This window comes from Limulus polyphemus, unplaced genomic scaffold (assembly GCF_000517525.1).
Source record: "Limulus polyphemus unplaced genomic scaffold, Limulus_polyphemus-2.1.2 Scaffold4662, whole genome shotgun sequence".
NCBI classification, from domain to species: domain Eukaryota; kingdom Metazoa; phylum Arthropoda; class Merostomata; order Xiphosura; family Limulidae; genus Limulus; species Limulus polyphemus.
In genome coordinates, this window is record NW_013670272.1 from 16,235 (window position 1) to 31,653 (window position 15,419).

General features: G+C 32.8%; 1 protein-coding gene across 1 annotated transcript in view; it reads left to right on the plus strand.

Annotated features, from left to right (window-relative positions):
- LOC106471504 (serine/threonine-protein phosphatase 6 regulatory ankyrin repeat subunit B-like) overlaps positions 1–15,419 on the plus strand; it is a gene marked incomplete at its 3' end in the record, with an annotated part of 79,291 nt that overhangs the window by 15,079 nt on the left and 48,793 nt on the right. Inside the window, exons 8-13 of the mRNA XM_013932106.2 lie at positions 1,224–1,380; positions 2,015–2,226; positions 3,976–4,078; positions 9,960–10,084; positions 12,435–12,503; positions 14,038–14,157. Of these exons, the coding sequence (XP_013787560.2) occupies positions 1,224–1,380; positions 2,015–2,226; positions 3,976–4,078; positions 9,960–10,084; positions 12,435–12,503; positions 14,038–14,157 (786 nt within the window). The remainder of the gene's footprint in view (positions 1–1,223; positions 1,381–2,014; positions 2,227–3,975; positions 4,079–9,959; positions 10,085–12,434; positions 12,504–14,037; positions 14,158–15,419) is intronic.

A 15,419-nucleotide genomic window follows, 5' to 3' on the forward strand; every position in this document is an offset into this window, starting at 1 on the left:
ATTTGTAGAAGATTTAAGAGGAAAGACCACGACATAATGAACTAATTCATCACAATACCTGAAAACTCTGATTTTACTTTTTTGAAAAATGAAATGGTCTTTCCTTTTGCTCCCTATCAACAATCAAATATCTTTTCTTGAATTATGAATAACATGAAGGGATTGAAATATTTAATTAAATTATCTCAAAATAAACATTCATTTCGGTGCAAGATTGAAATTAGCCTGAATTCTTCATAACCTATGAATAGTTGGTGACCCAACGGGTCATGGGTTGTCTAGTTTAGACTAATTGTTTCTTATCTGTTTAACATGTACAAAGTTTTGTTTCTGGGAAGTTGGTATTTTGGATAGATCTGGAGCAGCCAAAGATGGTTTGTCTTCAAATAGAATATATTTGCATGACATGTATATTGTCATACATAAAAAATATACATATAAAACTTTAAAATGGTCAAACACCAATTATAACAGAAAGACTATTAAGATTTGAACAAATGTGCCAAGAGATTCCAGAATATGCCTTTTGATGTGCAAGCTTCATGTTTAAGGAACAGAATTCATCCATTTAATCAGTGGAAACATAGTGGTTCACGGTAATCACAAAAATATCAAACCCAATCAGATTATTCCATATTTGTCTAATATATATGGATAAATTATGAAAAACACACTAATAAGTAAATTATGGAATTTTTCAATAAACGTTGAATGTAATTTTTCTCTGTTACTTAATATACTGTTAATTTTGGTTCGCTTTGTCACAGTGCATTCTTGACAGTTGCACTTTCATATACAGTATAACTTTCATGAATATTTATATCTATGTATATTGAATAGCCACATGCTCTCTCCATCCAGAGCATGCATAATGTTGATCAAATGATAGACAATCGACAGCCTTGAAAGGAAAGATAACCATACATTTAGCCCAAACTGGGTAAGTTAACCAACATCTACATAATATGAATGAAAAGAAGCTGTATCTATTGGTTTTCTATCTACTCTTTTAGTTTTATGCTGCTAAATAGCATATTACAACTGATATCATTGTACCAGTTCAAACATACTTGTACACACATGTGTTTACATCAGGTAAAACCATTACTTCCCCACTCCTCTCCTGGAGGATTGGGAGGTAATTATCACAACCAGACCTGTTTCTAACCTGGAAAGCAAGAAAAACATTATTTAAAGTATTTCTGTTCTTTTCAATTGATTAGAACGTGGTGAAAGTCCTACTGAAGTATTCCTCTGTGAACAAGTCAACAAGTGCAGCTGTTGAAAAGTTAACTCCACTCATGATAGCCTCACAGCAAGGTTTTCTTCCAATAGTGAAGTTTCTTGTGGAGAATGGAAAGTGTCTGGTGGAAGTTGGAGGTATAGTTCTCATATTTTATTGCATTATTATGGGCTTACAGTATCTTGTAAACCTTTAAAACTTTTACAGGTAATTAATTACTTTTAGATAACGTTTATGAAAAGAAAATTAGTTTTTTTCATTGAAGCTTTGATAAGCACTAAAAATAGATCCAGTGTATAAATTCTCACTTGCAAACTTCTAGTAGAAATAAAGTTTTTGCTATTTTTATATTGGTTAGGTTTTTTAGTTCTTGAGTTCATGTGTAAAAGTTATATTTATAGTTAATTGCATCTGAAATTGTACTTTCTCATAATTTGATCAATGTTATTTGCTTTGTTCTTTTTTTTTTTCTCTAAGCTTTAGTATTTTGTATATTTAGTCACAACTGTTTTGAAATAATATATAGGTATATAAATTCTGCTATTACAAAACTGGGTGAAAAAAATCTTTCTTCATTTGAAAGTTATCTGTTATTTTCAGTCATTTCTGTGTGTGTTAAAGCGACAGAATCGTAAAGTCTGAGTTGTATAATGTAGGTGATTTTTTTTTACTGTGAACCATCTTGAAAGTAATGTTTAGTACAATCATGCATTACCTCATTTTTCACTGATTTAAAATTCTTTATAAAAGAAAATGTGTTATTTCTTACAGACAAGAGACACAGGACAGCTCTCACCCATGCTATTATTAATGGACATGCTCATGTTGCATCATACCTTCTGAGGATTGGAGCAGATCCTAACACTAAAGATAGTTCAGGAAATACGTTAGTTCACTATGCTGCTGCATATGGGTGGTACTTCTGCCTCAAATTGTTGGTTGTGGAAGCAAAAGCAGACCCTAATTTACCCAATGACTGGAAGGTATGTGATAGTGTAATACGTGATAATAGTAAAAATGTTATCTAAATGGGGCCTTTTTATATGTAAAACTTTGATGTGGTAAAAATCAGCACAAATGAATTATTCTTTTAATTTTTTTTTTTTTTAATTACACTATATTTCAGTCAGGCAAAAGCTCCTCTTCTGAATAGTGTTGATTATTTGGTGAAATGTGAATATTTTGAAAAGCCTCTAGTGTATAGGAATAAATATGAAATTAAAAATATTAAATATAAATAACTAAATCAAAATAAACTAAAAACAAATACAAATGTAACTGAAAATGGTTCAAACAAAAAATGACCAACTTATTTGCAAACATTTGTATTTCTGTGTATCCAACAAATACATCAGCAAATGATAGTCTCATTTTTGTGTACTGATGTCTTGTGTAAATTGTCTTGAACTGTTACAGAGTCTATTTCTTGTGATATTAATCAAATTTTGATTAAAAAAACGGATAGAATTATAAATGAAATTTTTGTGAAATACATTATTTTAGACTAGAACTTAAGAAGTAAGTGTGATTACAGTACCTAGTTTTGTTGAAAGTTGATTTGAAAAGAGAAAAATCACATCAAAACAAAGATTGAGGGGAAGGCTATTTTCTCTCAAAAACCATTATATACAGTTTCATATGTAAATTAGATGGGTGAGGATATATATATATGTTTATTTAAAGGAAATAATTCACAAAAGTTATCATGAGTTATGAAAAAAAAGATTTTTCCAAAATCAAATAATATAATTTTCTCTCTATATTAATATAACGTGCTTGGTTACCGAAAGATTTATAGTCCTTGCTGTAATAGCCCTTTGTTTTTGTTTTTACTACTAAAAATTAGAATGTGACATTGGCTTAATACTAGGATGTTATAACTTGTGTTTCTTAATTTAAATGAAGAAGCAAAGGCTTTTTTTAGTAAGTTTTTAAAAGTTACTAAAATTTTCCAGTATAATATTTTTTTTTTCCTGAACAAATATGCAAGTCACACAGCCTAAGTAATCAGAGATTTTGTTACTTTTCTTATAAGTTTACAATTAAGCTACTTTTAAAGTTGTTAAACTAATTAGTAAGCTTTACTTGCATTTGTAATATGTGCACAAGTCATGCTGTATGTTGGCTAGTTATAAATAATAATAATAATAATAATATCAGACTTTAGTCTGACATTAAGCAGCTCCTCTAATCAGCTGATGAAAACTTTGAGATAGCTGAAAGGAAAAAAAACTTTAACCTCTTCACAGTGGCTAATTTCCTGATGAAAGCCGTATTTGCTAGATTAGTAATAATAATATTTCTGCCTTTTCACCCTATAAAATATTACTTACAAATATTTGTATAATCTTTACATTTGAAAATGTCAAGGTGCAATTTCTTGTGTAACTTATACAAAATGGTTCTAAAACTGGTTATTCTAAAGTCATTAAATTTCGTTTATGCATAAGTGCAGGAACCCTGTACTTAGTTGTCTGCTGGTTAGCTTTCTTGTAGAATTTATTACAAATACCTTTCATTTAGTTGTTTTTTTCATTTCAGTGAAACTGTGAAGAAATGTGTTTTTTAATTTATATAGATCACTGCCAAAAATAATTTTTGTTAGTGGTTAACCAAAACTGGTTGTTCACCTTTTTTTTTTACCAAGTAAGTATGTGTATTATATATGAACATATATAGTGCTGTATTTGTTAAATATCATTTCATAATATTGAGTCTTACAATATTGTTAGCTTACTCCATTTGCTGTGGCATTCATGAAAGGACACATGGGTCTAGTTGATTTTCTGTTGAACTTACCAAATGTGGATGTCAATGTGTGGGTTGATGAGAAGGGTGAGTCGTTACATGTCTCTCTTAAAAACTTGTAATGCTCAGAATTTTTGAATGTGGTTTTTCAGTCATTAATTCATTCATCTAAGTCTAATTCTGATAAGGTTCTCTCCCTCCGCTCACAAGATTAGCTTTTCCCGTTTTGTGCTGCTCTCTATATGCAAACTTTTTTCGGAAACACATGCCAGAAGCCTTCATCCTCCCTCTGTTGAAATCCACAGTTCCAACACGTCTCTCATACAAATCATCATGCATCACCTCTCCAAGAGGAGAGCACTACTATCACGTGACGCATGTTACTCCTTCTACGCGGCACTACCTAACTGTCACTTCTCGTTTGGCAGCTGTCATGTTCACACATTCTTTTATACATTGTTCAATTATCTTAAGTGTTGTTTTTTTTTGTTTTGTTTTTTTCATTTTTATATTTACTTAAATTTATTTACTAAACTTCACAGTTCTGGAGTTAATATTTTAACATAGCATTACTACCTCATGTTTCTCGCTTATCAATTCCGAAGTTACAGTCACCACTTCAGGTAATTCGCCAGCATCTGATGCTGTATTTTCAGCCATGGGTGCAGGCAACCCATCAAGGGATATTTCCTCCCTTATTAGCTGGGAGATTGAGCAGTATATGAGCCAACCACTCTCATCTACTTCTGCCCCACTTCCTCCTGAGCTTTTCAAGCCAAGCCAGACTGAACACAATTTTGATAATCTGTTCCCCCTCCCCTGGAATTTGTTGTGTCTTCCGATTCATTACATGACGATTCAGCTTCTCTGTCATTGGTCTTTTCTGTCTTTATCTATCAGGTATGTGATGTTTTCTTAATTACACCTGTTTTCTATGACCCTAGACCTATCCTATTACATGAAACAACTTCCTAACCCTATTTAGTATTTACCCCATCCCCCAATATTAGGGTTCAAGCAGACTGATTTGCCTCTCAACTTGGTGAGGATGTTAATATGCCTCGTCCCCTATGGATTTCAGATCAGTCTGCCCTTGTTTATCATCAGGCAGACTTTCCCTTTCTCAACCAACAGTTGTTGAGGTTGGTTCTCCCATTTTGGGGGGTGAACCCAGATTACCCCTGTACAACTTACCCATTCCCAATTTTCTCCTCTTTGTCTCACCCTCATGATAAGGTACTTTTCTTTCTTTTCTGCTGAAATCCTCTCCATACTTGCTTCTACGTTGTTCAGTCTGTCTTCTTTGGCTCTTGTGCTACAAACATGGTTTGTTTGTTGTTGGGACCTCTGCATGCTGCCGTTTTCGCTGTGTTATGGACTTGGTTCCTGAGTCACGGGTGTCCTCGGCCCATCAACATTCTACCCTTACTAACTTTGTAGCTTGTTTGTCGCAGTTGGGATCGATTCCTGTACCACCGTTCTGCAGTGCCACGATTCAAAGATTTACTTGACGATGCACGTTCCACAAACATCAATACCAGTGACTAGGTGGTTGGTTCAGAACCAGTGGGGCTTGTCTTTTGAATTTTGTTCATCTGTGGGAACCTTTTCTCCAAGATTTCTGGGTTCACAAGGTGCTCTCGGAGGGATACATTATCCTCTTTCTCTCCATTCCTCCATTATCAAGTGTTCCCTTCCCTTTTCCTTGGGATCCCTCAACATGCCAGTGTCTGTCAAAGGTGGTTCAGGACAACAGACTATCGAACCAGCTACACCAAGTTCACAGGGATTTTACTCCCACCTGTTTGTGGTTTCCAAGAAGACTGGGGACTGGCATCCTGTCATCAATTTATCCCATCTCAATCAGTATGTTCACACTCCTTGCTTTCCCATGGAGACATACCTTTCTTTTTGGTGGGCATTTTCTCCAGGTCCTTGGATGACCAAGGTGAACATTTCCAACACTTACCTACACATTCCTGTGGCAAAGCATTTACATCCATATATTTGGTTTATCCATCAGGAGGTTGTGCACTAGTTTCTTGCCTTACCTTTCAGCCTACCCTTGGCACCATACGTCTTTTGTCATGTGGTCTGCTCCGTTGCTTGACATATTCATGCCATGGGGTTGTGCTTCCATGTTTATATGGATGACTGGCTTCTTCTTGCTCATTCTGACCAGAAATCGGCCAGTCAGACTCGTTGCCTCTTGGCCAAAGCTGCACTGGTTGGCTGGTTGGTCAAATTGGAGAAGTCTTTCCTTTGTCCTACCCAGTACATTATCCATTTAGGTGTTTTCTCAGCCTCCATTCTATGGAATGGACTGTTCAGAAAGCCTGTCTGTTCTCTCACTTACAGCTCATGAGGTTCTATTGCTTTTGAAAATGTGGTTCTCCATGACCTCATACTCCTGGGCAGAGCCCATATGCAGTTTCTTCAATGGGTCCTTCACAATCAGTAGAACCTTGCCCGGGATCCCTTGGATACTCCTGTACCCTTACCATCATCCCTTGTAGACGATCTCCATTGGTAGTTGAACAGGGCCCGCACATTGGCAGGGGTACCACTTCCTCCTCTGTGGCCAGGCTTACGTCTGTTCACAGATGCATCCCTTTATGGCTGGGGTGCCTGGGTGGATCACCAGGAGGTTTCGGGTCATTGGTCTATGGAAGAGATTTCTCTTCACATCATTGTTCGGCTGTGACATGTGGTAAATCTTCATTAATGCTTTATTTTCTTTGATGGGCCCCTGCTTCAGCTTCAATTTGGATCCTGCTCTGTTGCGAGTGGTGCCAGACCAGGTATTCTGTCTGTGCTCAGAATGGGTTCCACTTAGATGGCTATAACCATTCGCAGACATCTTGGTTGCAGGGGTTTAGTGCATGCGATGGACTTTCCTCGTATTCCAGATGACACATCCTAGGATCCCTGGCATTAGGCTACCCTATGAGTTCCTGGATTATGATGTTAGATTCACTCTTGACTCTGAGACTTGAGGTGAGGATGGTATGATCCTCATCCTACCCTCGCGAGGATATCGTTACCCAGCGAGTGAGGTTTTGGATGTAGTTGATTTACTGAGTATGGTCCATCATGTCCTAGCCACTCTACACCATGGGACATATCCTCACTTGCCCACTTCTATCGTTGGATTGAGTGATTCTAATCACATCATTACACTATCCTCTCCCACGTTTATGTGCTCCCTTTAATGTTCCGCCATGTATGGTCCTTCTGATCATGTCGATGTTCATGCCAAAGAGATACCTGGCTCAGATGTGGTGCGGTACCCCTTCTCAGATCATCTGATCTCATCCTTTTATTTCAGGGGTGTCTTCTGGATGCTTCTGGGGGATACACCTGTGCTTCTTGCATCAGTCAATCCTCCAAGATAAGGGAGAGTACCTTATCGGAAGTTATAATTTTCCTAAATGAAAATGTTCTTCCCTCTTCTCACCCATCCTGCCCACAATCTTCTGTTGCTTGCGTCTTCTGCCAAACATCGAAGTGGTAGTTAGGTAGAGGTGCTTAGAAGAAGTAACATGTGTCGCGTGATAGTAGTGCTCTCCTATTGGTGGAGAGGTGATGCATGATGATTTGCACGAGAGACGTGTTGGAACTGTAGATTCCAAAAGAGGGAGGAGGAAGGCTTGTGGCATGCATTTCTGAAAAAGTTCACATATAGAGAAAAGCAAATCTTGTGAGAAGAAGGAACTACCTATTGGAAAGACATTTTCATTAAGGAAAATTATAACTGTAGTATATATTCAGAATAATGTCCATTATTCTCATACCCAAAAACGTTTTTTTATATTTTGGTAAATTTTGTCTCAGTTTAGTATTACAGAGGTTGAGTGCATCACGTTAAAATGATTTTGGAGCCTCACCACATCCTTACAATCATTGTTGCTATGTCTGGGCATAGTTTATATTATGTATTGGCAGCTTAACAATAGATAGCTCTGCAGTGTAATTTCCACTGCAAAAGACTTTATTGTAAACTTATCATGTCCGAAGGACACTTCCCTTCCTGAAGCTTTCTATAATCCATCTATTGTATGAGAATGATGGTTTCTCAGCACCCATTTAAACGATCTGATCATACAGAAAGCTATAGGTGCTGTCTCTTTCAACTTGACCTGTACGTCTTTGTATGGAGTAGCATGAATACTGGTTTTGTTATTTAGCTGCTTGCAGTAAGCAACAGTTGAACAGATGTGTCATGGAAACAACTTGCGTACATGCGACTTTTCTCACTTTCCCAGACAGAAATCTTTCTTGAATGGTTGTGAATTTTTCTGGAACACAAATGACTTTTACCACTGACCTTTGTGTTTGTGTGTCCTCACCTGTTACAAGAATGCTACACCTTGCTTACCATGGGTAGGAATTTTTCTAGGTCTCTTTCTGGATAGTCTTGGTGACCTAAATTATTACATATTAATTTGTTTTCCAGTGTCAGTAAGTACAAGGGATACCCTCATCTTGGAAGTTTAAATCCCCTATCTGAACACATCTTATGTGTCAATGTATGAAATTTTACATCAGAAATGGCTGCAATGAAACTTCACCAAGAGCAATCAATGTTTGAATGCATCACACTTCCTACAAAATTACAAGCAATGCAAAATTTAACTCTGATCCATGCCATTCCATTGAGAGTTTATATTGCCTGTGATTGTCAGGTAATTTGCTGATTTGGATATTCAAAATCATTTTAATATAATGTTCCCAATTTTCTGTACATAGTCTCATGAGCATAGCTAATAAATTGTAGTAGGTAGAGCTAAATTGTAAACACTTTAGATGCATGTGCTTTAATATATACTTGAGACAACTATAAACTCTGATAAATACCTAAATCTTAAAAATTACAAGTCTTCATTATTTGAGTTCAAAATTGTAAACAAATATTAGTTTTTACTGAAAAATTAATTTAATTCATAATTTAAAAAATTATTAAAATCAAATCAAAATTTTTTCAGAAAAAGGTTTAATTTTCTTTGGTTTTGTAGCAGTTAAATAAAAATGAAATTTGAACTATCCATTTATATTGTATCTATCACAATTTGAATTAGTTACTTATGCTTCAAATTCAGATTTTCTCATTTTTAATTACATTAACACAATTGTACAATTTGTGTATATTTTAAAATACTGTTACTGGGATGGAAAATTAGTCTTACATATAATTTGAGATATTTTACAATTTTTACCTATTAAAAGTAATAATATTAAACCCCTTAAAGAAGAATTAGTATTTAAATGATTATTTAACAATTATGTAGTAATCATAATTAAAGCCATTATTTTTTTCTCTCTTTAATCCAAGAATTAAGCAAATGTAAAAATAACCATTTAAAAGTAATTTCTATAATCAGGTTGATGTTATCTTACAAAAAGATATCTTACATATAAGGTTGAAGAGAATAACTAAGATGTTCTATATATCTGAATTGAAGTTTTGTGCGCTTCAAGACATTTAATTTGTTTTATTAATCCTTTGAATGTGTAATTAAATTTTGGATGGATTCTTGAAAGGTTTCAATTATCCACTAAAAAAAAAATTTAGAATTAGATTTTTTTTAGTACTTTTTACTTTTCAATATCAAAATTTACTAGTTGCACTTTTGCTCGGTGATGTATGCATGTGTTGTTTGTGACACCATAGGGTAAATCTGCTTGTTGCACCAAACAGCTATAAATGTCAAGTTGGATAAATCTGATTATAGCATCCAAAGGGTTAAGCCTAGAGGCAATGTTCTAAAAGATTCATTAAAATATTTTATATTCTTACAGATCAGATGGTGTTTTAGTTAAAATCAGTATACCTATTGCTTTGTTCATACTCACAATTTATTCATGGAAATTACTATTTACATTTTAAACTTTTAAGTTTATTATGATAAGAAGTTGTCTTGTGAAATGCTAAATAAAAGTAACTGAATTCCTTTTTTTGTTATACCAGATATGACTCTAGTGATGCACACAATATGTTCTAAGATCAGTATGACTCAGCTTCAAAGACTTAATTTTTTATTAGTGAAGTACAAGAGTGATTGTAGAAAGAAGGATGTTTTTGGAAATAATGCTGTAAGTATTGTGTTTTTAAACGTTTTTAATTTTTCTTCAAGTAGCAAGAATGGGTTAAAAAAAGAGAAGATTTGCTTAATTAGAATATAGCTTGCAGAAAACAAAATAAATTTAAGTTGTAAATTTTTCCTGTAAAACTACTGTCTTTGAATCGCTGTGTTCTTTGGCTCTAGATCATTTGGCAAACTAGCTTTATTAATATTTCTTATCAGAAAGGCTTTTTTTTTATTCCTCTAACCCAGTGTGGCTTGTGAATTAATTTCAGAAATGAAAAATTTAAAATGTTGAAGTTAAAAATAATATTACCCAAAAATTTTAATATTAATATTTTTTATTACTTAAAACATAAAATATATATTTATTCAATAGAATATAAATCATATAGTTATCATATGGCTTGTGGCCCATGCAGGGTTTGTGCTTCTTAAATTGGCTCTCATCCAAAAAAAAGTTGCTAATCACTACTCTAGACACTAGTTACCCATGACAACATTGTATTATTGAATGTTCAGGAGTCCACCATGAATCAAATATTTAGGAGCTTGGCATGATCTTCATGTTAACATGACTTACATATGCAACAGCATGTTTTTTTTTCAGCAAATACAGATCATTTAGACAAAGTGACATTAACCCTCTATGTTAGCAGTTAATATTAACTTCTAATCAGAGCAGGCTACCCACTTAGATCAAAAATAAACATGATCCCGGTAATTGGTATAGCTAACTAAATATATTGTTATTATTTATGAAGGCTAAAATGCATCATTTCATCAGTTGGGTACCCTCACTGTTCATGATATTTTTGGCAAGCTTAGGAAACTTAGTTTAGTACAAAATTCATATGCAAAATAATCTCAATAATTAAAATATAATAATAATAATAGATATATTAAACATTCTAACCAATACTTTGAATGGAAGTAACGTTAAAGAAGTAATGGAATAAGTACCTTAATAAATCAGTGGTAAGCCTGCAGGTTTATGGTGCTAAAAATCAGGTTTTGAAATTCATGGTGGGCAATACACAGATAGCCTACTGTGTAGTCATGTGATCAACAACAACCAAATAATAATATAGTATACCATAGAGAGGTGTAATATCTGATATAGATTAGTATGAATGTTTAGCTATAGAGTCAAATAGTATGACAGTACTAATAGTGTATCTAAAAGCTAATGTTTGTGAAACTGTAATGTAATACATAATAATTAAATGAGTACCTGAATTGTACAGTGTATATATAGATAGAATATCAACACTAATTAAAATGTAATCAAATTGAATGTAATAAAAATAAATATACTAAACACAACATAAGGTATATCTAACACAACTACTCCAACTTTAACTGTCACATGGAGCAGGCAGCAAGAAGTAATAAATACAGTTAAATCCTTAGAACCAGCTGAAAAGTAAATGTGATTAAGTTTGACATAATTCAATAAAAGTAATGAGACTTAGAAAAGGAAGTAACAACAAAGGTAAATATAACAATAATGTAATTAGCAAAACATAATTATTGGAACTTAACTAAAATATAGGGAAGCGTTATGTAGCTTATATTAACAATTATTTGTAATAAGAGTTAAACTAATGGTAGTCAATACACTAGAGCAGTTCAGTATTACCTAAAACAATTTCTTAGAAATTAAAATCTAGATCTGTAGGTTTTAAAAAGATTGTGATATTATATATTTGTCTTCAAAATATGGTAGGAGAAACCTCATATATGAAAAATGAGAGTGAGTTTACATACTCTGCCCACAAAATCTATTATATTTAATAAACTGTGAGTAGTAAATACTATAACATAATTTATTTGGAATATCTTTGTTTGTAAATGAAAATTTATAACTACAAAATTAAAAGTATCCATTTTATTGAAATCTTTGAACTTAAATGTTTGCTCATCAATGCTGATATCTTCATTTTTAGTGAGAGAGCTTATTTTTAGAGTGAGTTCTGGTGGATAAATTAATTTTGCTGTGTCAAAAAAATCCTTGATAATTAGGTATAGAAAAAAAATCAATATATCTACATATATCAATATATCTGTAAAGCTTTAAAATTCAGGTTTCCGTTATGCAATTTTTTAGATTAATAAATATTATCTATTGTTTACACACTTTGAAAAATAATATTTTGGTTTTGTTTTGCTAAGAATTCTACATTTTAAACAACAATATCTTGCTCTTAAAAATGTTTGAGAGAACTAGTGAGGACAGGTTTTGTTCACAGAATATTCATTTTATTGTTTTGTTAAATAATATTCAAGGTTATATTAAAAGCTATTGATTCTAATTTTGTGAATTAATCAAGTTAAAGATTATAATTCTTTTTTGACAGCTTCATCACTTAGTTCTTCAGGAAGCTGATGAAATGAATACAGTAAGATGTTACCAAGAAGATAAAAAGGTAATTGAATTCATTTTTTATATAACAAAACATGTAGTACAAAGACATTTGTAAAAAATGAACCATTTGTGTTTCTAGTTAGATGATTTGACTGCTTTTTTCTTATCATAGCTTCTTTGTTTTGCTCATGTATTCATTAAATATTTTGCATGGTTTGGAAGGTTACTGTGCACAATTGTTAACTAGTTTTAAATGTTTGAAAAGAAAAACATAATACCACTAAATATGTTTCTTAGTTATAATTCCTTTGAAATGTGAACATGTCATAGAAATTTTGTAATTTTTTTCTGAGATAACATGAAATATCTGTATTATCTTGATTTTCAGTCATGCCAACTGAAATATAGTAACTTTCACTTTGATAGTTTTTTTAAAACTGTGTGATGCTGGATTGCATTATTATGTTAAAGCACCTAATAATAAAATGTACACTAATAAAACCTTTCCAAAAGTACTTATATGTCTGTAGTGAAATAATATAAGTTCATAATATATTTCTGTAAATTTCTATTTGTGTGAGAACATGTCCTTGACCAAATTTTGTGAAAGCAAATAGTTGTTTTTTATGAGGTGCTACTAGTATCAATCTTTTATAAACTTGAAGAGAAAAAGAAAACTAACAAAAGAATGTTTTTATACCCTTGTCCTTCTTTAGTGTATGTGTGTGTTCTGTCACCTGTTTGTTTAAAATATCTGTTCAGACATCTTTGACTTTTAGCTAAAATTAAGAGTCAAAGTGTTTTAGTTATCTCTTAATCTTCACTCTCATTGATTTGGGAGGTGATGAATATATGTGTGTTTCTTTTGCTAAGTACTTTTGGTTCATGATAATATACCATAGATGTTCATGTTATCCAACTTCTCTTGCTTCTGGGTGATAGAAGATCATAGCCAAGTCATATCAAAAGTTTGCATTTGTTAGATGAGATTCACTTTTGTTTTTGTTCAAATGCTAGATAACATTTTCTTCCTTTCTCATTTTAGTTTTCAGGTCTGCTGATTCATTTGTTATTGTAAAACTAGGTGTCCTCTTCCAATTGTTGCAGGTATTTCAAATTTCTTTTTGTGGCATTCTTTAAATTCTTGTCAGTTTTGAAATTTTTATCTTCTTGTGATTTATACAGGACTTTTTCTTTTCAGCTAATAATTTTGAACTTCTGTCAGCGGATTTCTGACTTTGTAACCACTGTTTTTTGTTATTATTTTTTGTTGTTGTTGGAAAGGTATTTTCGAAAGTCTGTTTCCTTTTGTAGAAAGGACTGGAATGTAGATCTGTATTTGTCCATTTATAGTATGATGTTGTGAGATTTATCTTGCAGATCTGTATTTGTTGGTATATAGTTTAATGTTGTGATTTTCATCATGCAGATATATATTGGTCTTTTCATAGTGTAATGTTCTGACATTTATCTTGCAGACATGTACATGTCAATGTATAGTGTAATATGATGTTTATCATACTAGTAGGTAGAGAATTTTACTGGTCTGTATTGTCAATATGTAGTATAATGTTGTGACATTCATTATTCTGTAGGTTCAGAACTCACATGACCAGCTTGTAAAAAAGATAGCCAAATTACTATTATTTCATGGTTGTGATCCTAAAGAAAAGAACAAAACAGGAGAATCTGCCTTTACTCTGGCTGTCAAAAAGGTAAAAAAAAGTACTGTAATAACAGGGAATAAACCTTTCATTGAGTTTTATTGATGTATTGCAGCAGTTACACATAACAACATTCAAAGAGTTAAAGTATTTTAAGCAGTTAATGTGAATTTTAGCTGTTTGATATATAGCACAGCATGAATAGAATACAAGTTGAAAGGTTTTTAGAATAGTTCAAGATATCAAATTTCATTACTAACTTTCATACTTTTTTTTAATTGAGTGATCTCTTTAAAAAGATTTAAACCATTATTTTGTGAATTTCATATATTATTGAGAATTTCACCCACATTTGTGCTACGATTACAAGAAACATCAGGTAAAACTGTGTTAAAACCACCAGAAAAAACTGTGTTCTTTAAAACCCTAGGTACAAGTGTTTTACCATAGTGTGAGTCTCTGTGTTACTACTGCCTCTTCCATGAAAAAATCCACAAACATGTAGGATGTCTCAATGTCAAAACTGAAATATTTTCTCAGAATTAGTGAAAATCGCATCTTTCAGTTTATTCATCACAATTAACTTTATATTCTTAACATGAAGATAAAATCCTTTGTTTCCATGTTCACATTGTTTTCTTCATATTTCCTTCATGTCTTTCTGTTCTTTATTACCATTCTCTGTGTGGTTGCTTCATTTATTTTAATTTGTTTAAAACATGTGTGAAGGACTCGATATAATATTTTCAACACGCATGTATTGCCACGCATGTATATTTGATTACATATATATATATATTGCCATATACCTATGCTGCCATTACATTTCATCAACTATTTTAGTAGTTTACCTAGCTTGGTTCTAACTACTACATGAACAACTTCAGTATTGTTAGAGTAATTCTCTCAAAACATTAGATAGAGTTTCACATCAAAAAATTCACTCTATGCCTTGGAAAGCAAGGGGGTCAAAATGCCCTTTCAATCACATGATCAACTTAAGTGTTGATAATCGAATGACACTTCTACAATGTAGCATATAAATCATACCACAATATCGCTTGACAACTTGGAAAGCAAGGAATGCCACATCCTTTCAGATCAGCAGCTTTCCTAACTCCCAATAACTGAGTTGGATATCTGCCTGGTAGTTCAGAAAGCAAGGAGTGCTATTTTCTTTCAATCATTAGTTGCAAAAATTAATGACTTCTTAGTTTTGATTATCAAGCAGTCTTCTGACTCATGAGTTTTCTCACCTGACACCTAGTCAAGCCAATACCCCAAGAGTTCATCTATGATGTATGAATGCAGCT